Source organism: Gnatocerus cornutus, chromosome 7 (assembly GCF_029298725.1).
Source record: "Gnatocerus cornutus isolate USDA-ARS CGAHR chromosome 7, icGnaCorn1.1, whole genome shotgun sequence".
In the NCBI taxonomy this organism is placed as follows: Eukaryota; Metazoa; Arthropoda; class Insecta; order Coleoptera; family Tenebrionidae; genus Gnatocerus; species Gnatocerus cornutus.
The window spans coordinates 10,824,579-10,851,929 of record NC_142239.1 but is presented as its reverse complement, the minus strand read 5'-3'; the positions used below and the strand labels follow the sequence as shown (position 1 = coordinate 10,851,929).

The 27,351-nt window shown below is 37.9% G+C and overlaps 2 protein-coding genes and 1 long non-coding RNA gene across 5 annotated transcripts; 2 read left to right on the top strand and 1 right to left on the bottom strand.

The window, feature by feature from the left end:
• Positions 1–250: 250 nt before the first annotated feature.
• Positions 251–27,268, bottom strand: mew (multiple edematous wings). Of its 2 annotated transcripts, XM_088042565.1 has the most exons (9): positions 26,944–27,268; positions 9,714–9,841; positions 9,517–9,537; positions 6,802–7,069; positions 4,844–6,017; positions 4,641–4,797; positions 3,773–4,593; positions 3,501–3,722; positions 251–737 (listed from the first exon to the last, which is right to left on the bottom strand). In XM_088042565.1, exons 1-9 carry the CDS (start codon positions 27,126–27,128, stop codon positions 498–500), a joined length of 3,216 nt encoding a protein of 1,071 aa, XP_087898691.1. In that variant the 5' UTR covers positions 27,129–27,268; the 3' UTR covers positions 251–497. The 2 variants fall into 2 exon arrangements, with proteins under 2 accessions (XP_087898691.1, XP_087898693.1); XM_088042567.1 differs by lacking the exon at positions 9,517–9,537.
• On the top strand, positions 9,851–10,697 carry LOC148170899 (uncharacterized). The gene is made up of 2 exons (XM_088041167.1): positions 9,851–10,358; positions 10,489–10,697. Exons 1-2 carry the CDS (start codon positions 9,938–9,940, stop codon positions 10,695–10,697), a joined length of 630 nt encoding a protein of 209 aa, XP_087897293.1. The 5' UTR covers positions 9,851–9,937.
• LOC148170898 (uncharacterized) lies at positions 14,649–15,543 on the top strand. Of its 2 annotated transcripts, XR_015770525.1 has the most exons (3): positions 14,649–14,962; positions 15,034–15,335; positions 15,382–15,542. It is a non-coding gene; the product is annotated as an uncharacterized LOC148170898 (long non-coding RNA). The 2 variants fall into 2 exon arrangements; XR_015770526.1 differs by having other exon boundaries at positions 15,034–15,543.
• Positions 27,269–27,351: the final 83 nt, after the last annotated feature.

Genomic DNA, 27,351 nt, shown 5'->3' with positions numbered 1-27,351 from the left:
TGATTAAACATTTATGCCTTGGTTACAATTTTATTAATTATTTAAAATTATTGTGTCTAAACATAGGACAGGTATCTTAACGTATGTCTGAACTTGGTTATTTTGACAGCTCCCATTTGTTCGACATTTTCAATTTGAATTTTCTGGAAAAATCTTTTAGATACCGAGAAACTGAGACCCGAAATGGATTCAGGTATGCCAAATGATGCAGTGTGCAGAGTGTCAACGTTTTAAAATAAAGAACCAGAAATAAAATAATCGAATTTTATTAAAAATCCTAGTCTACAGAACAGCGAACCGTTGATAAACTTTAAATAAATATGTACAAAAGTACTAGTTTTGGAAAGAACACGCTAGGACTATACAGTTTTTGCTACTTAAGTACAATCAACAACTAATTTAACAAATTAACAATTTTCCACACTCTTAGCTTACGGCAGTTATGAGAACGCGTCACGACCGGCGTTTTACGTTATTTTCACACACACTATCACAATCTATCTTTTAGCTGATTTGGCTTCACTCTCTTTAAGCAAAGTTTCGTTTTCGCCCTGTTTTCTTAAATTAGCGGACAAGGTCTGATCCTTGATGCGATTCCGCTTGAAAAATCCGCACTTGTACAGTCCGAAGATCACTAAAATTAACAGGAAAAGACCTGCGATCACTGATCCGACGATTATCCAGATATTAACGCCTTTCTCTGCTGGAACCACCGCGGGATAGGCGTTGGTTTCGATCTGCAACAAAGCGAAATTAGAAGTAAAACTTCCAAAGGAGCGTCATAATTCTGTGCTAATTTGTGCTGCGATTCTTAAATTCTGTGCTCTTTTCGTTTTCGAGTTATTTAAGAAACAAAAACGAGCACAAAATTGATCAAATTGGTCTTACCATTTTGTGCTAATTTCCCAAAATTCAGATTTCTACGAATTCTCTTTGAAGAAGCGTCAAGTTTTTAAGTTATTTCAAACAAACCCGAAACACAGATTTCAACGGATTACAAACTCTAAATATTATTTTCACATTAATCTTCATTTACTTGTGCAAGATTCTAAAAATTCAAATCTCATTTGTCATTGGTGTTGATTAGTATGATTAGAAAGGCAGTAGCCCTATGTCTATTAGAATACCTTCAAGGGTCAAATCTTAAACATTTTGATAACGAATTTATGCTGCAATCTAAAAATTCTGTGCTCTTCTTGTTTTTAAGTTATACCAAAATACAAAGTTTCAACATCATGCATCAGAAAATAAATTAAGTACAGTAGAACTTCGATTATCCGGGTGCGGATTATCCGTGCAAGGGTGTTTGTTCAATTATTCGTTCCTTGATTATCCGTACATTACAAAAAACGCACAAATCGAAGACGAACTAAAGTATCGCTCATTGCTATCAGTCCACTCTCCTGTGTAAATCTGGCTTTCAATTCCTTAGGGTGAAAATTAGGGGGAAATTGAAGGTGACGGTTGTTAAGGTTAACATGATGTCAAAGTTGAGTGTATTAATCAATAATTAATTGAACATTTTCTGAAAAAGAAATGTTTCAACAGAGATTTAATAAGTTTAGGCAACCTTGCGTAAGACGATTAGCTTCTACGCATGACACAGTTACGTCAAGGTCAAACGCTTTTGCTGCCAATTGTTACCGAGAAAAATCACTAAGGGCTGCTGTCAAATTAACTTTTTAATGAGTGGACCGATAGTAATAAGCGCTCAAGTCCGTTTTTTTATTAAAAAACCACCAACACCGCACTCTCCCACCACTTTACAACCGGCAACGTCGTCGATGGTGACTTTTTGGTGATAAAATCAAATAGGTTAGTTGGCTAATTGACAATTTGATTATACAAAACGGTCTTTCAGGCTGTGCCGAGTCTTTTCACTATTAAATTATTTGATTTGAAATCCAACAGTCTGTAAAAGAAACGTTTTTAACGGAAAGACTGCCTAATTTTCAGAAATGTCAAAAATTTGACAACTATTTTCTCACCAAAAAACTCCCTAGGCAACGTTGCCGGTTGTACTGCAGGGGAAGATTGCGGTGTTGGAGGTTTTAAAAAAAAACGGACTTTAGTATACTTAGTATTTTTGCTTCCAATGTTAGAAAAGTTAAAATTTGGAATTTCACTAGTAACAGTTGCTGTAGTTTAATGAAATCTAGGTCAGTGCAGAGAGCAAAAACAAAATTATGAGTTAAAAAAAAAACATAGAAAGATGCTTGAAACAATTTTTTTGCAGTGAAATCCTTTATAATAATTAAGGAAACTGAAAACTCAAGTGGCAGAGAAAATTTTGGAACCAAAAAAAAAAAAGTTTTTTTCACTACAAAATAGTTACTTTTATGTAGCTTGTCCCATAAGAGTTGATTGTTTTAATTTCTTTCAATATTATAAATTGTCATTGTTAAGATGTTAATAAATTTTGTTAAAGTTTTTATATATTTTAATTTAAGAAACGTTCTAAATAAAATTCTGTTGCCTTAAACGTATGTTTATTTAAGAACTCGATTACTCATGGAGGTTCCGGTCCCGAGAAGCACGGATAATCGAGGTTGTACTGTAACTTAAAAACGACAGGAGCAAAGAATTTAGAAATTGCAGCACAAATTAGCACAGAATTATGACATAGTACTTAAGCTGTTTTGTGATGCATGATGCTCAAACTTGACGCTTCTTCAAAAAGAATTCGTTGACATCTGTACTTTGGGTTGCTTTTTATTTCCTGTACATTTTGAAATAATTCAAAATCGAAAAAAACACAGAATTTGGAAATTGAGTTTGAGCATCATTTTTGTTTTGGTAATACAGTCGAACTTCCATAACTCGAAGTCTGAAGGAAACCCACAATTGGTTGGAGTTAAAGAAAAACTAAACAAAAAATGAAAATTTTATTGAAGTAGATAAATCCGTTATTAAACTTTAGGGCATAATATGTTTGTTCTTACAGTTTTTTTCATAAAATTGTTTTTTAAAGAATTATAAATGTATTCAGTAGCACAGTCTTTCATTGTAAAAAAAAATCAATATTTCAAACGCATTTTTAAATTGTAAATGTGAATCTTTAAAATCTACATCGTTTCGAGTTGCAATTTTTATAATTTTTTTAAATTTTGGTTGAAGATCTGATTTTTGTCTGAATTTTTGGGATATTCTTCTTTTTGCACTTAAAAATTTGTTTTATCACTTAAATCATTAAAAACTATTAATTTACTTCAGAAGTTTCAAGAAAAAACCACAATATCAGCTTTTACAAATTAATTCTGAGAAAATTTTCTAATTATAGAAGTTTACACATCGTATGTTGGCAAAATTTAATTCGATTTATAGAAATTCTCGAGTTATAGAAAAGAAAACACATGTAAATGTTAAGGGAATAAAATAAAATTCGAGTTGTAGAAAAATTCGACTAATACAAGTTCGAGTTGTGGAAGTTCGACTGTAACTCAAAAACCAAAAGAGCACAGAATTAGCACCAAATTACGACATATGTTTGTCAAACTCACCGAAGTGCCATCAACTGAGCTTTCGCTGGGCTTGATTGTCTTATCTCTCACATCCAACCTCGCCACGGACTTAATGCTGACCCAGTCAACTTGACTATAGTCTTCGATGAGCGTGGAGTTCCAAATCCTCGCAGATATATTAATTTTAATTTGGCTGTTTTCTCTCAGTTGTGGAATGTGGCAAGTTATGGTGGCGCAGCGCGCCGTCTTCGTAAGACAGTCCTGAAAAATCGTACATTAATAGCCGCCATTAACCCACAATTTCGCTTTACCATCGTGACGATTTTCCGCTCTTTCTGGTCCGACCCATGCACAGTCCTCGCCGGGACGATTTCTTCGGTGTCGCGTTTCCGTCGGTTTCTTGGAGGCTCCGCGGAGGGGTAGTCTTCCTCCACTCCCGAAGACTCGAGTTTCAGAGGGTTGATCACGTCGGGGCGGTCGAGGAGGCACTCGTTCGACACCCCGTCGATTGTGGGTTTTTGTTCCAAGTACAACAACCATTTGCCTCCTTCTGGTCGATGGGTGAAGACTTGGTACGGCCAGAGAATGGTCACTGTGACGTTCCGGATGTTCCAGTCTCCTTGGTTGATGACATCGTAGCTGTGGATGACCCTCGGCCCGATATCCGCCAGGTGGCGCATGGCGGATTGACCTTTCACCGCTCCAGAGTAGAGGATGTTCTGCGGTTTACCATCACCTTTGATAACAAACGAGCCGATTTTCTCCAGGATCACACTCATGAGTTGCGACGTCTTCAGCGAGAGCTCCTTGGACGTGGAGTTAACGGACACTTTGAAATCGACTTTTTGTTGTTTGGCGTCGGCGATTTCAAACCGCAGCTTGAGGAGGACCGTTTGGTTGGCTTGGAAGGGGTTGCCGAGGCTACAAGTAACAATCGTCGATTCATTATTGGAGGTACAAACAGCACTGGGAGTTTTATTCTTCTCCGTCTGCAAGGCGATGTAACTTAGACCCTCTGGATGCTCGACGAAGAGTCGTGTTTCGTACGCCGCCTCTCCTTGGTTGCTAACTTCGGCGTTTAACACAAATTCTTTGTTTTTACCCATGTCCAGAATGTAACCATAGTCCGTCTCTGAAAAAAAGTGTTAAAAGCTGTTGGAGAGGCCCAAGAGATTTTACTTTCGAGTTCCGCGCCGGCTTCCAACACCAAATTACTGTAGCAGATGTCGTCCGAGCCGCAGTTCTTCTGGAAGGTGGCCTCGAAGGTCTTCACAGAAGTCTTGTTGAGGATGGGGGAGTTCTCGTCATCGTTGTAGATGGTGTAGTTGACTTCCATCTGAAATGGGGTTGTTAACACCGGCAGGTTGCCACCGCAAACTTACATTGATCACACTCAAGATGTCTCCAATGCCTTCGACGAGATACGCAACTTCTTCAGTGCAGTATTTCTTCGAGTTGTCCCCAACGGTGATGATCTCCTTCCCTTTCCCAAAAGAGACCCTCGGGATCTTCTTCGTCACCTCTTTCACCTCGTATTTGATATCCACGTTCTGCGTCAATTGGAATTTGCTCAGAGAGAAGCACGTCGTAAACGTGAAGCAAGTTTTGTTAGACGCGTCATCTCCAGAACACCCTTTCTTGGTAACGTTGATATTCTTCATCTCCTGGCTCTCCACTGTAATGGTAATATCGATGATGGGTCTAGTTTTGTACAATATAACCATGTCGGATTCGTAGGCCCCAATTAACAAGTCCGGGTACCCATTGAGATCCATATCCAGGCCCGCACTCAAGGAATATCCGATGGTTTTGAACCCATGATGCTTAATAATTTGAGAGGGTTCCGCGCTCAAACCGTCTCCTTGTCCCAAGTAGATGTAAACGGCGCCCTCACCATCACCTTCGTACGGCGCCCCAATGGCGATGTCCACAAAACCGTCTTTGTTAATATCCCCCAAAGAGGTCATCGAGAACCCGAATCTCGACTCCCTTTTCCCCAAGAACTTCGGGGGGCGCTTACAACTCGTCTTATTACACGTCTGCAAGTCGTTGTAAAGATAAACAGCCCCCCCTATCCCCTCGTCTTTAGTCTCATAGTAAAACGGCGCTGCCACCAACAGCTCGTCGAACCCATCCTGGTTTATATCCACCGCAAGAATCTCGTACCCAAAACTCGACCCGAATTGAGTCCCATCGATTGTTAAAATGATCGACAACTCCTCTTTGTATATCGTTTTCTGGAAGAAGAATACTTGTCCGGTGTTGTTGGACCTGGGGGCTCCAGAAACGAAATTCACCACGTCTCTTTTGAAGAAATGACCTCCGGTGACGCTCATCCCCAAGTAACTGTATTTGTCGATGGGCGTGGGGGTGTCATTGAGGGGGCCTTTGTACACAGTCCTGTCTTTGTCGGGATCTAGTAAAGTTCCCACGACGTTCTTGGCGAAGATGGTGCCGCGCCACGTGTACGGACCTGGGGATCCCATGAGGGCGAAGCCGTCGTCCAAGACGGCGAGGCTGGTTCCCACTTGGCAAAACCCATATTGTTGGTGCAGCCTGAAAAAGTAATTAATTGGAGTCTGGGAGACTATAATTTTTATTATTTTTCCGGCAATCGTTTGTTACTATTAATGCATGATTTGTCGTCGAAAATCATGTATTAAAGTCGGGTATTAATGAATGATTTAATGTGTTTATTACAGGCAACCAATTATACACGCAATCTAACATCCATCATACACATAACCTCACTTTAGTTTTTGTATATTTGATTGCATAACCTTTGTACCAATTTTCTCACTACGTTCGTGTTGGTTAAAATCGCTCAATTATTAATCGCTTTTATTAACCAACTTGTTTGATAACTAGCTATACCAGAGCTCATTACTATCGGTCCACTCATTAAAAAGTTAAGTTGGCAGCAGCCCCTAGCAATTTTTATCGCTAACAATTGGCAATAAGAGTGTTTGACCTTGACGCAACTGTGGCATGCGTAGAAGCTAATCGTCCTGCACAACATTGCCAAAACTTGCTAAATCTCTATTAATAACTTTCTGTAGCAACAAATGTTTAATTAGTTATTTATTAACACACTGAACTTTGACAACGTGTTAACCTCAAAAATCGCTACATTCAATTTTTCCCTAATTTTCTCCCTAAAGATTTGAAAGCCTGATTTACACCCAAAAATTTTGGAAAATTTACACAGGAGAGCGGACTGATGGTAATGATCTGGACTTTATTAACGTACAATTTAAGTTTAATGCTTTGGTAAATTGTGACAGAACTAAAGCAGCAAATTTGTCATAAAAAAATAAAGATGTACGAGTATAAACCTGACCTGTCGGTGGGGCGGCCCTTGCAGGGTTGGACGGCCTCCTCAGTGACCAGTTCGTTGTTCAACAAGTAGCACAGCCCCATTCCATAATGGTACAGCGTCAAATTCGGGCTCTGGATGTAGCGATGGGCGCACACCACCACTTTCCCTCCTGGCTTCTGCGACTTCACCGTCACCCCCAGCCACTGATCCTCTTTGATTTCGTCGATCCCCGGGCGCTCCAGAGTGGGCGGCTCCCGCAGCCCCACGTCGTCATATTGGAATTCGTCAACTAATCAAAATAAATGGAATTAACGGGGCTCTTTCGTGGGGCGCCGGGTTAGTATGATGCACAAGTCGTGGTAATTGTGCTGCTCCTCCGCACAATTACCGTGGGTTATTGAAAAAACTCTGCAAACGTGAGCTAATGAGGGGGCTGTGTCGCCCCCAGTTCATAAATCTGTACAAATGCGTCTGAAGCCAAGGATGCACACACTTTAAAAAAATCACTCGTGAAAATGTGAAAATGATCGGTGGTCTCTTGGTGTTATTATTAATGTTGTTATTTCGATTAATTCAATAAGCCGAAGACCCCAACAGACTACAGCGTTAACGCGACGTTTCGCGTTCGGATTTAATAATCATCAGAAATTTACTGTTGGTAAGTCGTGATCGTGAGTTTTTAGTTTCTTTTAATGTTAAAACTGAATTTTTTTGAATTAGTAATCCCAGTTAAATAGTACAGGCAAAATAAACATGAACCTCGGAATAATTCGCATAAGGTTGAAAATTTTTAAAATCCGTTCCTGTTGCTCAAAAAATTTGAAATTTAGAACAGACAATAAACTAGTCATAAATAGTAATTTCTTCAAGTTTCATTATTTTGCCATCAAAACTGCCAAAATTACAAAAATATTGAAAAATTTTTGCTCCTTTTGAAACTGAAAAATTCAAAAATCCGTCCCTGTCGTAAGCGACAAAAATTTGAACTTTGGGACAGACAATAAACTAGTCATAAAGAGTAATCTATTCAAATTTCGTTTTTCTGCCATCAAAATTGAAAAAAATTACAGGTCCGAACAGACAATACTGGAAATTTTTGGCTCGTCTTGAAAATAAAAAATTCTAAAATCCGTCCCTGTTGCTCAAAAAATTAGAAATTTGGAACAGACAATAAACTAGTCATAAATAGTAATCTTGCCAAATTTTATTAACTTACCATCAAATTTGCAAAAATTATAGGACCGAATAGAAAATATTGAAAAATTTTGGCTCGTTTTGAAACTGAAAATTTCTAAAATCCGTCCCTGTTGCTCAAAAAATTTAAAATTTAGAATAGACAATAAACTAACTATAAATAGTAAACTCGCCAAATTTCATTGTACTGGCATCAAAATTGCAAAAATTACAGGACCGAATATAAAATATTGAAAAATTTTGGCTCGTCCTGAAAATGAAAATTTCTAAAATCCGTCCCTGTTGCTCAAAAAATTTGAAATTTGGAACAAACAATAAACTAGCCATAAATAGTAATCTGTCTAAATTTCATTGTCCTGCCATCAAAATTGCAAAAATTACAGGACCGAATAAAAAATATTGAAAAATTTTGCCTCGATTTAAAAACGAAAATTTCTAAAATTCGTCCCTGTTGCTCAAAAAATTTAAAATTTAGAATAGACAATAAACTAACCATAAATAGTAAACTCGCCAAATTTCATTGTACTGGCATCAAAATTGCAAAAATTACAGGTCCGAATAGAAAATATTGAAAATTTTTGGCTCTTGTTGTAAATGAAAATTTCTAAAATCCGTCTCTGTTGCTCAAAAAATTTGAACTTTGGAACAGACAATAAACTTGTAATAAATAGTAATCTCTCCAAATTTCACTGCTTTAGCAACAAAACTACGAAAATTACAGATCTGAGTGAAAAATATTGAAAATTTTAGGCTCGTCTTGAAAATAAAAATTTCTAAAAACTGTCTCTGTTGCTCAAAAAATTTTAAATTTAGAACAGACAATAAACTAGTCATAAACAGTTATTTTTCCAAATTTCATTGTCTTGCCATCAAAACTACAAAAATTACAGGTTCGAATGAAAAACATGAAAAATTTTAGGCTCGTCTTGAAAATGAAAATTTCTAAAATCCGTCCCTGTTGCTCAATAAATTTTAAATTTAGAATAGACAATAAACTAGTTTTAAGTAGTAATCTCTCCAAGTTTTATTGGTCTGCAATCAAAATTGCAAAAATTACAGGTCCGAATAGAAAATATTGGAAATTTTTGGTTCTTGTTGGAGACTTTTGACATTTTGTTTGGAACAATAAAATGAACGTCCACACAAAAAATCAGCCTTATAAAAATTATTTCCGAGCTTTTGAAAATTGTGTCTATTTTGCCTGGACTATAAACGAATTAGTTTAAATGTTGACCACCATGCAACGTTTTTAATCTGATTTTAGTTCCCGTCTGACACGAGTTATTAATAATTCATCGTTTGAAAGCGTTAGATGACTCGTAGCAGTTACTGTATTTTTGACCTTTTGACGCGGGGCGACGACCGACTTCGTTTATTAGTTTATGACACTGTAAGACCACGAGTGTGTGATTAAATGGGGATGAGGAAAAAGGGTTGAAGCACCACCCATGCAAAAAAAGTCAAGCATGCCCTGCAAAAATACCATGCATTATTACCAAAATGGTACCAAGCTTGGTACCTTGGTTTGAGACCACCACTTACAATTATACCTCCCTCCGGCCGCTGGAGTGCACCCCAAAAAACAAAAACACAAATTATTAGAGCCCGCAAAAAGGGGGCAATATTATAAAATTCCACTACACTAAAAAAAGACACTAACCATGTTCGGACGATACAATCTAAGACTAAATAGCTGTGTACATAAACACTGACTCGTTTCAAATCTGTACAATACGTACATCGTTTCCCGTCGGTTTCGATCTGTTCGCAGTCTTTGTCCTGCTTGGTCACGGGACACTTGAAAAGCGCCCCCGATCGGTTGGTGTTGGGCTGCAGGTTTTTCCCCAATGGAGCTCCCACCAAAATCCTGCAAAAATCACAGTTAGACACAGTTGGCCGGAAAGTCGTCAAGGAGAATCAACAAGAAACTCCTGTCAAAATTCAATGTATTTTTTGTGTAAAAATGCCGTGTAGAAAACCCCCTCCGCGCTCCTCGTATTGCGGGAAGACCGCAGTAAAAAAGAGGAAGAAGTCAAGAGCGCGAGCTAAGAAGAGATGTCGCCCGGGGATGATCACCAGGAACCCATTCTTCAATTATCTCCGCTGGTTCCGCACGAAACACTGCGGGATGAACATGGTGCAAGTGGCAGTCGAGGGCGCCAAGTGTTGGTGTCGGATGAGCGACGAGCAGAGGAAGAAATTTTATACGGAGGCTTGTCGGGCGCCGAAGAGAAAGAGTCGGAGGTCTAGAGGGAAGTCGAGGCATGGAAATCGGTGTGGATCGTCCGGGAGGAAGAAGTCGAGGCGTAGAAGCCGAAGCAGAAGGCACAGGAAAAGTCGGGCTAGTCGAGGGGGATGCGGCTCGAGTAGGAGTTGCGGGCCTTGTGGATGAAATTTTAGTAACTACAATCACAGCTTTTTACCAATAAAGTGGCGTTTTTGCTAGATTGTGGTTTTCTTTCAAATTTTCATCTTGTAATTCGTTCCTGTTGCAAATGTTGCAATGTGAATAAGGTTTTGGGGCACAAAAGACGATTCGCAGGAGTTTAAAAAATTCAGCTGCTGAACGACGAATCACAGAGCCACATTTTAAATTTGGCGCCTACAGGTTTAGGTTGCAAATGACCGACCGACACTGCAACATAGCAGTCGGTATTATGGCAGTCGCATCTGAAGATAATTTCACTTCACTTGGGACATGTTTAAGGGCTCGCACTAATTAGATAAGTAATTTTAAACACAACACATTTCCTGTCAAAATAGGAAATGTATATCTGGGGGACAATGATGCCAACCAATATCCAAAGCTAATCCAATTTTGAATAAAAAAATAACTGTCAAAGTGAACACTTTGACTCTAAAATGTCACCAAATATCAATTTTCTATAGCCAGATTTACACCAAACAAATACTGGAATTATTTAGAAATTTTTACAATTAATTGCATTTTTCGGCTCGATTTAAAAACGAAAATTTCTAAAATCCGTCGTTGTTGCTCAAAAAAATTGGGATTTGGAACAGACAATGAACAAGCCATAAGTAGTAATCTCTCCAAAGTTCATTACCCTAGCCTTAAAACTACGAAAATTACAGGTCCGAATAGAAAATATTGAAAATTTTTTACTCGTCTTGATAATGAAAATTTTTAAAATCCGTTCCTTTGCTCAAAAAAATTGGGATTTGGAACAGACAATGAACAAGTCATAAATAGTAATCGCTCCAAATTGCATTGCTCTGCCATCAAAACTACGAAAATTACAGGTCCGAATGGAAAATATTGAAATTTTTTGGCTGCTCTTATTAATGAAAATTTCTAAAATCCGTCCATGTTACTCCAAAAATTAGAAATTTGGAATAAACAATAGGCTGGTCGTAAATAGTAATCTCTCCAAACTTCATAGCCTTGGCATCAAAATTATGAAAATTACAGGTTCGAACAGAAAATATTGAAACTTTTTGGCCCCTCTTGAAACTGAAAATTTCTAAAATCCGTCTCTGTTGCTCAAAAAATAAGAAGTTTGAAACAAACAATTAACAAGCTATAAATAATAATCACTCCAAATTTCATTGCCTTGGCATCAAAATTATGAAAATTACAGGTTCGAATAGAAAATATTGAAAATTTTTGGCTCGTCATACAAATTAAAAATTTGTAAAATCCGTCCCTGTTGGTCAAATTATTTGAAATTTAGAATAGGCAATAAGCAAGTCATAGATAATAATCTCTCCAAATTTCAATGCTCTAGTATCAAAACTACGAAAATTACAGATTCGAATGGAAAATATTGAAAATTTTTGGCTCGATTTAAAAATGAAAATTTCTAAAATCCGTTCCTGTTGCTCAAAAAAAATTAAATTTGGAACAGAAAATAAACTACTCGTAAATAGTAATCTCTCCGAATTTCATTGCCTTGGCATCAAAATTATGAAAATTACAAGTTCGAATAGAAAATATTGAAACTTTTTGGCCCCTCTTGAAACTGAAAATTTCTAAAATCCGTCTCTGTTGCTCAAAAAATAAGAAATTTAAAACAAACAATTAACAAGCTATAAATAATAATCACTCCAAATTTCATTGCCTTGCCATCAAAACTACGAAAATTACAGGCCCAAATAGAAAATATTGAAAATTTTTGGCTCGTCATACAAATTAAAAATTTGTAAAATCCGTCCCTGTTGGTCAAATTATTTGAAATTTAGAATAGGCAATAAACAAGTCATAGATAATAATCTCTCCAAATTTCAATGCTCTAGTATCAAAACTACGAAAATTACAGATTCGAATGGAAAATATTGAAAATTTTTGGCTCGATTTAAAAATGAAAATTTCTAAAATCCGTCCCTGTTGCTCGAAAAAAAAAATTTTGAACAGAAAATAAACTACTCGTAAATAGTAATCTCTCCGAATTTCATTGCCTTGGCATCAAAATTATGAAAATTACAAGTTCGAATAGAAAATGTTGAAAATTTTTGGCTCGTCTTGAAAATGAAAATTTCTAAAATCCGTCCATGTTGCTCCAAAAATTTGAAATTTAAAACAAACAATAAGCTAGTCGTAAATAGTAATCTCTCCAAATTTCATTGCCTTGGCATCAAAATTATGAAAATTACAGGTTCGAATAGAAAATATTAAAACTTTTTGGCCCGTCTTGAAACTGAAAATTTCTAAAATCCGTCTCTGTTGCTCAAAAAATAAGAAATTTGAAACAAACAATTAACAAGCTATAAATAATAATTACTCCAAATTTCATTGCCTTGCCATAAAAACTACGAAAATTACAAGCCCTAATAGAAAATATTGAAAATTTTTGACTCGTCTTGAAACTGAAAATATTGGAAATTTTAGGGTCATCTTATAAACGAAAATTTCTAAAACCCGTCCCTGTTGCTCAAAAAATTTGGGCTTCGGAACAGACAGTGACCAAGTCATAAATAGTAATCGCTCCAAATTTCATTGCTCTGCCATCAAAACTACGAAAATTACAGGTCCGAATGGAAAATATTGAAATTTTTTGGCTCCTCTTATTAATGAAAATTTTTAAAATCCGTCCATGTTACTCCAAAAATTTGAAATTTGGAATAAACAATAAGCTGGTCGTAAATAGTAATCTCTCCAAACTTCATTGCCTTGGCATCAAAATTATGAAAATTACAGGTTCGAATAGAAAATATTGAAAATTTTTGGCTCGTCTTGAAAATGAAAATTTCTAAAATCCGTCCGTGTTGCTCCAAAAATTTGAAATTTAAAACAAACAATAAGCTAGTCGTAAGTAGTAATCTCTCCAAATGTCATTGCCTTGGCATCAAAATTATGAAAATTACAACTTCGAATAGAAAATATTGAAAATTTTTGGCCCGTCTTGAAACTGAAAATTTCTAAAATCCGTCTCTGTTGCTCAAAAAATAAGAAATTTGAAACAAACAATTAACAAGCTATAAATAATAATTACTCCAAATTTCTTTGCCTTGCCATAAAAACTACGAAAATTACAAGCCCTAATAGAAAATATTGAAAATTTTTGACTCGTCTTGAAACTGAAAATTTCTAAAATTCGTCCCTGTTGCTCAAAAAATTTGGGCTTCGGAACAGACAATTAGCAAGTCACAATTAATAATCTCTCCAAATTTCATAGCCTTGGCATCAAAATTACGAAAATTACAGGTCCGAATAAAAAATATCTAAAAAAAATTAAAAAAAAAGAAAACTTGCGAGGCAACCCAAGAAGATCTGACCACATCACGTTTCCAATCCTCCACCACTTCTTTATCTCTGCCTTTTACACGAAACTAATGACATTAAAAACCCATTCCGACTCTTTACGACATTCTATAACTCTTCTTTCCAGCTTTCGTCGATTCCGTAGTAATTTATGTTGTTTTGAAGTAATATAAGATATTACTTTCTTGGAGGCTGTCACACCTTTCAAAAATAGGCCGGTAGGTGACACCGCACCGGTGCTCTTATAGCCTTTGGTGAGCTGGTGTCGTGGGCCAGAGAGAATGGGCGCCAAGAACTTAGTTGATTTTAAAGTAGCCAAGTCGCTCAATGCTACTCAGAAGTAAAATAAATGGTTTTTAAAAAAATTTGGTTTTAATAAAAAATATGAACTTAACAATTGGTGAAATTTTAGGTGATGTTGGTTACTTAAGTTTAAATGACAGGTTCGTTACCGTGTCACAGCTGTGATTGGTTTACAGAAAGACTATATAAAAAAAGGGGTTAGATAATAAAAATAATGATGATTAATTGAATTGAACTCAAGAGGAAGTTAATAAAATCAGGTTACAGGCCAGCGAGACTCTCGATGGAGTCTAGATAACACGCTGTCGGTGACGTCGATAGTACGACTCAGGCGGTGACGCAATTAAACAATAATATCGCAAAAAAGGTACTTATCGCCGTCGGGAACGTTCCAGGTGCCTCCTGTCGTCTGGTCCGGGTTGGATGTGGCCGCTCGGGATGGTTATTAGCGGGCGAGAAAGTCTCGGTTACTCCACGAGGTCGATCGGGGACTCAAGGCGACGGGCAAGGTGTTACGGGCGTACCGGCGAGAATCTGGTAGTCGTTTTTGCGAGAGTCGTAGGCGTGCGTGCGAGAGTTGTAGGCGTCCGTGCGACCCTAATTTTCTAAATTAGTTTATCGTCAAGAAAAACGTGAAATATTACCTCTCTGAGGGTGGACGATACTTAATGCGGTTCTGGGGTTCTTAACCGCAAATACGGGACTTCAAATAGTACTAGGAAGTGCTTAGACGGTAAAAGGTAAGATAATACGTCTGCTTCCTTCGAAGCCCAAAACGGAAAAGAGAGTTGAAAGGCCACGAGGAATCGTAGGTGGCGCTACCTGCGTTTTCGGGGATGATAAGAAGATTCCGACCTCTGCGCGAGTACCGCGGGCGTTCTCAATGTCGCACTTGTCAAAGGGTCGTGATTGACAGGTTATGTTTGTTTGTTATTGTTGGCGGACATCCGCAATAAACGTAAGTTGGTAAGTGGTACTGTTATTTAACATAGTAGTCGCGAGGGGGTTGATCTTGAAAACTAAAACGGTTGTTGTAGGGATTTAGAGAAAGGTAGGGAACCAGTCATGACGAATTCCTGGACTGGACAACATAAAGGGGCTTTAAACCACACCGAGTCGCCCTGGGTTCGGTGCGACGATACAAGAAGGAACGTGGGCTCTGAAATTCACCGGAAGGGTGCCAACACCTTCCGGAGGGACAGTCGAAAACGCTCAGGGGTGGTCTGCGCCTCACCAACCCCTTCCTGGCGAACATACGAAATTTTTGGGGCAAAGGCTTGATCCAACTTCCCCTAGGATTGGAGCCGAGGAAAAGATAGAGAAGATAAACGCGATAATAGTAAGTTTTGAACTGTGGAGACTTACTAGACTATTATTCATTTTAGGTTGAACACTGATGTTGTCGTGTCAACGGTGGAAAAGTACCCAGGCATTTATGGGACTCCAAAATCGCCTCCCATACCAGCGGTGTCTCGCGTTTATCCCCTAATTCATAAAAATCTTAATAAATGACCTTGTTCTCATTTTAGAAACGTTACAAGGCATATATAAAATTACGTGGCAAGAGTGAAAACACGATCATTACACGGATGAGTTATAAATTCCATCTTTTATTAATATCACCATAATGTGAACTAGACTAGTTCATTGAAGTCTTCATACATCATTCTGCGTCATCCACAATGAAAACTGAGAAAACCTCCGTTGATTCGTCACTCTTCTTTTCATTTGTGTTTATTTTGCTTATTAACATTCCGTGACGTTTGCAAGCTCGCATAATTAATCTCCCCGCAAACAAGAATGTCGTCCGAAAGCTTTTACAAGTCCGCGACGGTTCCAGAAGCACCACAAAAAGTTAATTGGTACAGAATAAAACGGCCCGACTTGTCGGCCGCCTCAAGAACCTTATTAAGAACCAATGCAAAAACAAAACGCCATAATAATAATTTCCTGAGCACTCGTCGATTTTTCCACGACCCATATGGGCGTCTTAAAATACCCGAAGATAAGCAGCCGTGTCCTACCGGGTTATTAATAAGCCTCTAACCGGCTGCTAGGGTGTGTGCCAAGTCCCTTTTGTCCCGATAAGCCAACACTTTATATAAAGGAAGCACCGACTTTTTATTAAGAATGACGGGTTGGACGTGTGGCCCTCTTAAAACCACTTAACGATATCGGACGGTTGGAAAACGATGGGGGCTTGGTGCCAATTGATTCGCTCAGGCAAAACAAGACGAGCGGAAATCGAATTAACTCGCGGAGACGCTACTGTGTGGTCTCGTCATTAAGATAAGTTCGTGTCATAAACTCTTCTTTGTGGAAACGAGCGAGTTTCGCGCTCCGAAGACAATATCCTATTCTATTGCGGCGGAAAAAATTAACATAGCGCGCATAACTTCAATTCGGATCAACAGTGACAACGCGGTTTGCATTTTTATGTTTATGATTAATGGCTTGCAAAGGTGCACTTCAAGGTTCATTAAAGTTAAACACCTGAGAGACATTCTGGGAACTATTTCAAGTTGACGCAATTCAATTTCGTGAATTATGAGTGGAACGGGGTTAATTGTTTACTACACGAAACGTGTCAAGTTAGATAAAATTTTATCACGAAAAATAAATAGAGGGGATTTGTGTAAGCTGCATTTTTGGTACGTTATGAAACCAACGCTTATCATGGCTTCAATTTTAAAATTTGTATGGTGTAATTCGTTCTTGGTACAAATGTTGCAATGTGAATTAGGTTTTGGGGGACAAAAGACGATCTACAGGAGTTCAAAAGGTCAGTGTTGTCTATGAATGACCAATCACTGAGCCGCTTTTAAATTTGCCGCCTACAGTTGGTTTGGGTTGCAAATGTCCACTCAAGGGCACAAATCCTAGAATTTTCATCGTGTAATTCGTTCTGCATATGATCCTACAACATTTTTATCCCTTTAATAATATTCTAGCAATTTTGGTTGATTTAAATGTGCCCAAGGTCACAAAATTTCAAATTTTCATCGTGTAATTCGTTCCTGTTGCAGATGTTGCAATCGTGATGTTATGTGAATTGGGTTTTTGGGTACCAATAATTGAGTACGTCAGGAATTTTACAACTGTGGTTTAACTCCACCGACCTTTTGGACCAATAGAGTTTGAGTCGAAAGACTGATTTACATTGCAACATTTTTAATTCTGTTAATATTTGTCAGAAGTCGGGCTAGAAATGTCCACACTGGAGAAGACAAATGAGGACTAAAATCGACAAAAATCGGTGCAACGTTATGAAATCAACGCTTGCGCTATCAGGGCTTCAACTTTAAAATTTGCATGGTGTAATTCGTTCCTGGTACAAATGTTGCAATGTGAATTAGGTTTTGGGGGACAAAAGACGATCTGCAGGAGTTCAAAAGATCAGCGTTGTCTATGAACGACCAATCGCAGAACCGCATTTTAAATTTGCCGCCTACAGTTGGTTTTGGTTGCAAATGTCCACTCAAGGGCACAAATCCTAGAATTTTCATCGTGTAATTCGTTCTGCATATGATCCTACAACATTTTTATCCCTTTAATAATATTCTATCAACTTTGGTTGGTTTAGATGTGCCCAAGGTCACAAAATTTCAAATTTTCATCGTGTAATTCGTTCCTGTTGCATATGTTGCAATCGTGATGTTATGTGAATTGGGTTTTTGGGTACAAATAATCGAGTACGTCCGGAATTTTACAACTGTGGTTTAACTCCACCGACCTTTTCGACCAATAGAGTTTGAGTCGAAAGACTGATTTACATTGCAACATTTTTTAATTCTGTTAATATTTGTCAGAAGTCGGGCTAGAAATGTCCACACTGGAGAAGACAAATGAGAATTAAAATCGACAAAAATCGGTGCAACATTATGAAATCAACGCTTGCGGTATCATGGCTTTAATTTTAAAATTTGCATGGTGTAATTCGTTCCTGGTACAAATGTTGCAATATGAATTAGGTTTTGGGGGACAAAAGACGATCCATAGGAATTCAAAAGATCAGCATTGTGCCTGAACGACCAATCACAGAGCCGCATTTTAATCTTGCCGCCTACAGTTGGTTCGGGTTGCAAATGTCCACTCAAGGGCAAAAATTCTAAAAAAAATACGTGTAATTCGTTCCTGTTGCAAATGTTGCAATTGTGGTGTTATGTGAATTGGGTTTCACGGTACAAATAATTAATTTAGTGGGAATTTTGGACCAATAGGGTTCTAGTTAAAAGTCTGATTCACTTTGTAATATTTTTCTATGCTCTTAATATTCGTCCGAAGCAAGTTGTGTGGACAGGAGAAGACAAATGAGCATTAAAATCAACAAAAATCTCACGATTGTTCAATTAAGCTTAAAAATTGCAGATGTTTTTGACATGTGAGACACGAGAACTGTCAAATTTATGTGTTGAGTAAACGGGGCCTGCCATCCTTTGATTCGACAATTTCAAATCGTCTTTTGTTTATGTGGGCGGAGTTTCATGTCAAAATAGCACGTATCAAATTTATCAAGATTCCAACTATAAATAAAAAAATTGCTATATAGCCTTTGGGGATTTTCTAGGGACTTTTTAAATTAGACTCTGCAGTGCTCGCCAAGCGTAAAAACTGATCTCAAGTAGATTTTTGTCCCTCGGCGCCCAAAGAATTTCACACCAGGTGATTTTACCTGAAGCCGGAACAAATTTGTACAGGCGTTCCTGGAATAAATTGGCCGTTTGTGTGCGCCCTAAAAGGTGTTTTGTCGAGCTCCTCATTTAAAAATGGCCCTCTTATGGTCGCCTCACATTACAATTATTATCAGTGTTCGCAGCCCGTTACTAAAAACCTCTTTGTATTTTAAAAGACTCGGAGGATGTTATTGTAGGATATGTAAATACCGCCGCTTTTGATACGATCTGTGGCTCAATGAGCCCCAAGAATGGACTTATTTGGACTAGTAATAAAAAGTACCTGATCCCCCGATTTGGGGTAATTATACTAACATATGGCGCGGTCACATGATACGCGTGTACTAACAGATAAAAATTTATAGACTTCTTGTATAAAAACCGTCAGCTTCATCCTGCTCCAGACAAAGCGCGTCCGTAAAATCAATGTTTATCCCGGTTTGTTTTGTTCGGCGGATCGTAATAAACAAAACCAATCGAAAAAAGAACGTAAACACATCCAGACGGTATTTTTGGTCCGTTTGGCGGAATGCCACCCCTGGAAATCGATGGAGTAACTTAATCTTCGGGGTTAAGATGCGTCAACACCGCCCCGTGTCAACAATTTTCAACAAAGCCCCATGAGTCATTTCCTATTTGTGTTTCCATGAATTTGGGGACTTTAATAATGATGTCGTGGAAAGGTTACTGGTATTAATAATTGTCGAATTGAATCGGCGATACGGCGGGGGAGAAAGCGCACCCTATTTAGGGCAATGATCCTCATAGAGTCGTTAGCAAACACTCCCTTGGGCGACAGTTGTAGGAACAAGTTGGTGACGGAAATCAAAAAGACAGCTAAATATCGCGCCGTTCCTACTTTCAATTTGTTAAATAACTGTGTTAAGCTACGAAATTTTGATTTTCTGTAAGGACAAAATATTTCAACCCTTTGTTATTAAATTCTATAACTTTGGCAATTTTCCAACCAAATCAGTAAAATTTGGCGACAATACTACTTTAGATTTGTATACCAACTGTGCTAAAGTACAAAACTTTTGGAGAATAAACAGAATTTTTAGAAATTTTCGTCTTTGAAACGAATTAAAAATTACCAGCTTTTGTATTCTGAACTCTATATTTTTAGGTTAAACAAAATTAAAATACAAACTTAATGCTGAAAAGCTCCCGAACTTCTTAGAGCTTTCCAAGTTTCGTTGAGCTTCATCGGCCTGGGATTAGAAAATTTTGAAACTTTGATTGCAGATTGAGCATAGTTGACATTTAGGAAACTATCTAATTGGTAAACAACGCATCTCCATTTTCCCCATTCCGGCAAGTAATTTAAATTGATAGTGTCTGTTTTGACCTGCCACTTCCACTTAATTAATTATTCATCGCCTGTCTCATTTAGTTTTATGACGTAAGCGTGGAAATGACATCATTTTCGTTTGCCTCCGTCACCTCTTTTTTATCTTCACGACCGTTGCTTATCAAGGATTTTCGCCAACATTGCACAATCACGTTGTAAAGGAGCTTGAAAAGGATAAATAGGCACTTGGGCTATTGTGGTCTGCTGGAGAATGCCAACAAGTCAAAAGAATGCGCGTTCAATCACCAGGTGCCGGTTTGAATCGCCATCTGTCACTAAACGGGGGCGAATATACAATAGAAAAGTGCATATTCACTTTGTCTTATCGGAAATGAGCGTCCCACATTGGTCATCGTAAAAGATTTCCGTGACTGTGTTTTCGTTGGATTCAGTACTTCCGCGAAAGATAGTTCCAAGTACACATATAATGGATAAATAAAATAAATATCGTATAAATCAGTGAGTAAAAATTTGATTCCCACGAGCTGTAATTAAGTTTTTTTGACCTTCATGTTTGTTTGAAGAGAGGTTTGTTTGACATGTGCAGTGTTTAATTTAATTTAATTTAGTGGAGTGCTTTCAGCGGCGGAAATTAAAATCTCATGCGAGTGCGAAAAAGTGGGCAAAATTAGATCAAAGATTTTGACCGTGCACTTTTGTACCGTTTCATGTTTCAGGAATTGAAATTAGCATAAATCAAGTTACGACAGATGTTCTCCATTTCAGCTCTTCGGTTTTAGTAGTTTTATGATTACACAAGCTGAAATATTTAACTGTAAATAGAGGAATTTAAAACGAAAAGTCCAAATTTTTCCTTCCTTATCTTTGTTTATTTCTAATGATAACTAAAATAAACAATAACTAAAACAAACCAAGTCTATGTAAATAGGTGATGTGTTATTGATCCCCATCAATAAAAGCGTCATTTTTCACTTTCGCGTGCTTTTTCCGTGGTGTATTAATTTACAGGTTTGCAGACGTTCATTTACAATCTCGTTCTGAATGAAATAAGAAAGCTGAAAACTGTCTGAAGGAGTGGTTGATGTCGCACCAACACACCAAAGAATTTTCAGTGCTTTATTCGCGTGTTGGATTTAGGCGTGGTTGGTGTAGTGGACGGTGTCTCCTCTAACCCCCCACAAAAGGGTGTGTAACAACATGTTAACAAAGCCCTCCTCTGTTCTGATTTGAACGATATGCAAACAGGAGCGTCTTCAGAGAAATTGACACTTTTAGGGACATTCCCCCTACGTTGATTACGTCAAATGTGGCATTCTTTACAAGATTGTGAGGTGTTTCAGTGGAAGGTAACGCTACAGCAACTTCATTGGCCTTTATACGACCTTATAAGGTAGACTGTATAATGCGGCCGAAACATCCTTCTGGTCTTTACATTCTTTCGCTTCTTCAATGAGTGAAATGTTATTTATAAACGCACCATCAATGAATAAAATCTTATTTATAAACATCACTCTTACGATAACCTCTGTATAAACGAAAAGTGTTTGTTCGGCCGTCTTTCTTATTTTGATTTATGTTTGTTGGCCGCGGTTACCAAATCTACATATTTTGAGCTATTTTCGATGTAGGTCACACACTGGACATGGGGAAAAACAGAAAAATCGATTTTCTTCTGAACCTTGTTAGCGTGACACTTTATTATAATTGCACTTGTTGCCTTATAAAGCTTCAGGGATTAATTGCATGTTGATTAATTAAACGTCCGTAAATGGTCAAGGGAAATTGGACGTTGACATTAAATATGAATTTTCAATGCAATTACAACTGCAAGTACAAAAACGCCTCATGAATAAAATATTTTGCAAAAGATATTTTCGGAGAGCATCGCATCGGAATTTCCAATGTTTGCGGCTGCTGGTCATTAATTGTTTGGCAGTATTTCGAATTATCAAGAAGTGGTAACGCGATCTTCTGGTGGGCGGTGAATTTCTTCATGTGGTGGTATCACTGTAGTCATGAGAAACATTGCACTCTGCCATTTAAATAATGATACTTCGCTCAATGTTAAACACATTCTTCCCTAGACTTCCTTATTTTTCCACTTCGACAGTTATTTTTTTATTTAAAGTTGGAATCTTGATGAGCTCAGGAATATTGAGATGATAAAGTTGGCATCATTGTCCCCCAGAATTTGATATTTGTTATTTTGACACGAAACTCCGCCCACATAAACAAAAGACAATTTGAAATAGTCGAATCAAACAATGGCAGGCCACGTTTACTCAACACAAAAAATTTTACAGTTCTCGTATCTCACATGTCAAAAATATTTGCAATTTGTAAGAGTTCAATTAATCGTGAGATTTTTGTCGATTTTAATGCTCATTTGTCTTCTCCTGTCCACACAGACAAATATCAACAGAATAGAAAAATGTTGCAATGTGAATCAGACTTTCAAGTCAAACTCTATTGGTCCAAAAGGTAGGTGAAGTTAAACCAAAGTTGCAAAATTTCGACATACTTAAAAACACAATTCACATGACATCATCATTGCAACATCTGCAACTGGAACGAATTACACGATAAAAATTTAAAAATTTGTGACCTCGGGTGGACCTGAACCAACCGAAACTGCTATAAATTTCTTAAAGTTGGCAACAGTGACTTAACTTGAAGAAGAAAAAAGATCCAATTTCTTTGTGATTTTGTCCAACCTCTCCTAAATTCCTTATGATTTCGTGTAATTTCCCCTGGTTTTCTAGTCATTTCAATTGATTTCCATGACTTTCTAACGACTAAATGAAAGTCGAAATGCATAAAATAATTAGTTTTCATCAAGATTCAACAGTTAATTTTGGAGAAATCGGCAAAAAAAGTGCTTGAAATCCACAAAACTCGTTGAATTCCCCTGATTTTCCAGATATTTAGTCTAATTTCCCCTGATTTCTTTGTGGTTTCGTCTAACTTTCCCCAATTTCTTTGTCATTTTGTCCAACCTCCCCTTATTTCCTTGTGATTTCATCAAATTTCCCCTGATTTCCTTGTGATTTCGTCTAACTTACCCTGATTTCTTTGTGATTTCTTCCAACCTCCCCTATTTCCTTTTAATTTCGTCCAACCTCTCCTTATTTCCCTGTGATTTTATATATATAACTTCTCCTTATTTCCATGTGATTTCATATAACTTTCCTTGATTTCCTTGTGATTTCGTCTAACTTTCCCTAATTTCTTTGTCATTTTGTCCAACCTACCCTTATTTCCTTGTGATTTTATCAAATTTCCCCTAATTTCCTTGTGATTTCGTCTAACTTCCCCTGATTTCTTTGTGATTTCTTCGAACCTCCCCTATTTCCTTTTAATTTCGTCCAACCTCTCCTTATTTCCTTGTGATTTTATATATATAACTTCTCCTTATTTCCATGTGATTTCATATAACTTCCCTTGATTTCCTTGTGATTTCGTCTAACTTTCCCTGATTTATTTGTGATTCTGTCCTACCTCTCCTAAATTCCTTATGATTTCGTCTAATTTCTCCTGATTTTCTTGTGATTTCGTCTAACTTTCCCCGATTTCTTTGTGATTTCTTCCAACCTCCCCTTATTTCCTTGTAATTTCGTGCAACTTCCCCTTATTTTCTTGTAATTTAATCTAAATTTCCCCTGATTTCCTTGTGATTTCGTCTAAATTTCCCTGATTTCTTTGATTTCGTCCAACCCCCCTTTATTTCCTTGTAATTTCGTCCAACCTCTCCTTATTTCCTTGTAATTTCGTCCAACTTCCCCTTATTTTCTTGTAATTTAATCTAAATTTCCCCTGATTTCCTTGTGATTTCGTCTAAATTTTCCTGATTTCTTTGATTTCGTCCAACCCCCCTTTATTTCCTTGTAATTTCGTCCAACCTCTCCTTATTTCCTTGTAATTTCGTCTAACTTTCGCTGATTTCCTTGTGATTTCGTCTAACTTCTCCTGATTTCTTTGTGATTTCGTTCAACCTCCCCTTATTGTCTTGTAATTTCGTCTAACTTCCCCTGATTTCCTTATGTTTTTGTCTGATTTCCTATTGATTGCCCCTGATGGATTTCCCCTCATAGTGATTTCTTATTGATTTCCTAACGATTTCCCCTAATTTCCTAATACTGATACACTGATTTCGCAGGGAGTTAAACCTCTAGATTCAAGGCTGAAGTTATCAAAAGATGGCGTCTAGCGCCTCTGAAATAATCGCTGAGCAAACAGGAATATGATTGTCTCGTCTGAAAGTAGAAATTGTATCACTTGCGCCACGTCTCGGTATGAATATCCGCTCGTGCAAGAATTCAGAGTAGAGTCGGTCATCAGCAAACTGAAGACACCTTCATCGAATGTATGCGTCCGGAAGATTTCCTGCACATGGCCTGGTAAACATATCTGTGTACATTACGGTATAAGATAACGTAATAGCGACGAGCACGTTACTTCCGCATGTATTTACGACTACTAACACAGAAGCCTTCTGCACAGTGTCCAGATAAGTAAGAAATCTCCCCATGTTCACACTCGTCCTCGAGTTGATGACCTCTTCTTCCCCAGGTCAACAAAACAGCGAAACGGCGCCTCCAGACCAGTTCTGCAACTCCTCCGTTGCACACTTTTACTGTTATTACTCCAAGTCCGTTTAAATTACTTCGAAAACAGTTCGATTCTCCTTACATGGTCGAGGGGAATCGTGGCTATCTTCGGACTCTAATTGGATACTTTGTTCGATACGTCGCCATCGCTGATTTATGCTAATTGGCGAAGATGTCACGAAAGTTTACTGAACCACTGTAATTAGAGGTTGAGGGATAAGACAAAGAGTTCACACCCTCCGAGACAATCGCCCACGACCTTAAACCTTCATCGAATCGGATCAAAATGAGATAAATTATCCGAGTGTTGTTTTACGCTTTTTTCCTTTCGATTTAAATTACTGCCGTACCATGTGGGCGAACAAGACTGGAAAGTCGTAAGTCAGAGGATTATAATAATGGTTCCCGGCACAACAGCTGTAATTATGGCGATATTTTCGGATTTATGGCCCTCCGAAAATCGACTTTCGCTCTTTGCTTTTCTCGGCCGTTCACCGCAACGAGTGAATGGTCTGCAGCCATTCATGAAAACGAAGCGAATTTCCAGTTCAAGGTAACAGGTCAATTGCAGATTACCATACAATCAAAGCGACAGTTTCTCGGGGCTTCCGTAATATAAATATAATATCCGCCGCGACACGGACCCGATTTGGCTCCTCTTGCCCTTACCTGGACATTCCTCAACCTCACCCTCTCGAGCCTTCAAGCTGCGATTTTGACAATTATAATTTATTGTTTGTGATTTCGTATAACCTCCCCTTATTGTCTTGTAATTTCGTCCAACTTCCCCTCATTTTCTTGTGATTGCATCTAATATCCCCTTATTTTCTTGTGATTTCGTCTAACTTTCTCTGATTTCTTTGTAATTTCGTTCAACTTCCCCTTATTTCCTTGTAATTTGGTTCAACTTCCCCTTATTTTCTTGTGATTTCGTCTAACTTTCCCAAATTTTTCTGTGATTTCGTTCAACCTCCCCTTATTTCCTTGTAATTTCGACCAACCTCCCCTTATTTCATTGTAATTTCGGGCAACCTCTCTTTATTTCCTTGTGATTTCGTCTAACTTCACCTGATTTTCTTGTGATTTCGTCTAACTTCCCCTGATTTCTTTGTGATTTCGTCCAACCTCCCCCTATTTTCTTGTGATTTAATCTAATTTCCCCCGATTTCCTTGTGATTTCGTCTAACTTTCCCAAATTTTTCTGTGATTTTGTTCAACCTCCCCTTATTGCCTTGTAATTTCGACCAACCTCCCCTTATTTCATTGTAATTTCGGGCAACCTCTCCTTATTTCCTTGTGATTTCGTCTAACTTCACCTGATTTTCTTGTGATTTCGTCTAACTTCCCCTGATTTCTTTGTGATTTCGTCCAACCTCCCCTTATTTCCTAGTGATTTAATCTAATTTCCCCCGATTTCCTTGTCATTTCGTCTAACTTTTCTTAATTTCTTTAGGATTTCGTCCAAGCTCCCCGTATTTCCTTGTAATTTCGTCCAACTTCCCCTTATTTTCTTGGGATTTCATCTAATTTCCCCTGATCTCCTTGTAATTTTGTCCAACTTCCCCCTATTTTCTCGTGATTTCATCTAATTTCCCCTGATTTCCTTGTGATTTCGTCGAACTTTCCCTGATTTCTTTGTGTTTTCGTCCAACCTCCCCTTATTTCCTTGTGATTTGGTCTTAATTTCTTTGTAATATAAAATATTCCGTAATATAAATATAATATCCGCCGCGACACGGATCCGATTTGGCTCCTCTCGCCCGTACCTGGGCATTCTTCAGCCTCACCCTCTCGAGCCTTCAAGCTGCGCCTTTGACAATTATAATTTATTGTTTTTGGATTGTTGACTTAACCGCCAGCATTTCGGTGGGAACCACAAGCGGGCTCGCTTATTGAGACAATGAATTTTGATTTTCAAAGGAAATTGACTTGTTATTGGCAGTAAAATCGATGGACGGAAACAAATTACGGTCCATTAAACGTTCAATGTTAAACACGAGTTGAGAGGATGTTTATTTGTAAATTTTCTCCATTTGGGAGTTAATTAGACGGGCCAAACATGGAAGTTTTTCGGGTGGAAGACCAAATACGGACCTGATAGGAGCCCCACGGTATTTATGATATTTGCGCTTTGAAGATAACGACGATTCTTCCTCTCGCTGCCGCTAATGAAAGGCCTTAGTTGGCTTGGTGTACTAAGAAACAAACAAAACAATACCTGTTCGTAGGATCGTAGGTAGCAGCCAACTCGATGGTACGTAAAACTCAAACAGGTGCGACTTTTGGATCGATTTTTACATGACACAGGTGTGCGGTAATTGAATATCAACACTTGTTGCACTCTTGACAACTCACCAATAATCCTCCTTGTTGCGACTGTTGTTCCTTTCGGAGTGTTGGGCGACACTGAATCCAAAATAAGTGTTTCTCGAAGGCGCCTTTTTCACGATTGGATTTCGAGTTTCTATATTAAAACCTGACACTTTAGTCCTTGTTATTTCGAGAGTTAGGAAGAGGGTTAAAATGCTTATCGGGTGCATTTTTCGAACACTTTTTTTAGTTTTTTTTTGGGAATTTTATTAGAGCCGCATTGTGGCTTATTCGAGTTTTATTCGAGATCGTGGACGAGCGGCGAACACCTCTCTTTACGACGGCATGTTTCAAACTGGCTGCGAGACGAAAACACCGACGAGAGCTGTTCCGCGCTTGCGTTATAAAGAACGACAGTCAGCGGAATATTCAAAAATAGAAGCAGCGCGGAAG

Bases quoted from the DNA above. Each gene is read 5' to 3' on its own strand.
- LOC148170899 (XM_088041167.1), top strand. From the start codon at position 9,938: ATGCCGTGTAGAAAACCCCCTCCGCGCTCCTCGTATTGCGGGAAGACC. The intron at 10,359-10,488 runs GTGGATGAAATT...AATGTGAATAAG, and splicing joins GAGTAGGAGTTGCGGGCCTT to GTTTTGGGGCACAAAAGACG.
- mew (XM_088042565.1), bottom strand. From the start codon at position 27,128: ATGCACCCGATAAGCATTTTAACCCTCTTCCTAACTCTCGAAATAACA. The intron at 4,798-4,843 runs GTAAGTTTGCGG...ACCCCATTTCAG, and splicing joins ACATCTTGAGTGTGATCAAT to ATGGAAGTCAACTACACCAT. The intron at 3,723-3,772 runs GTAAAGCGAAAT...ACGATTTTTCAG, and splicing joins AGCGGAAAATCGTCACGATG to GACTGTCTTACGAAGACGGC.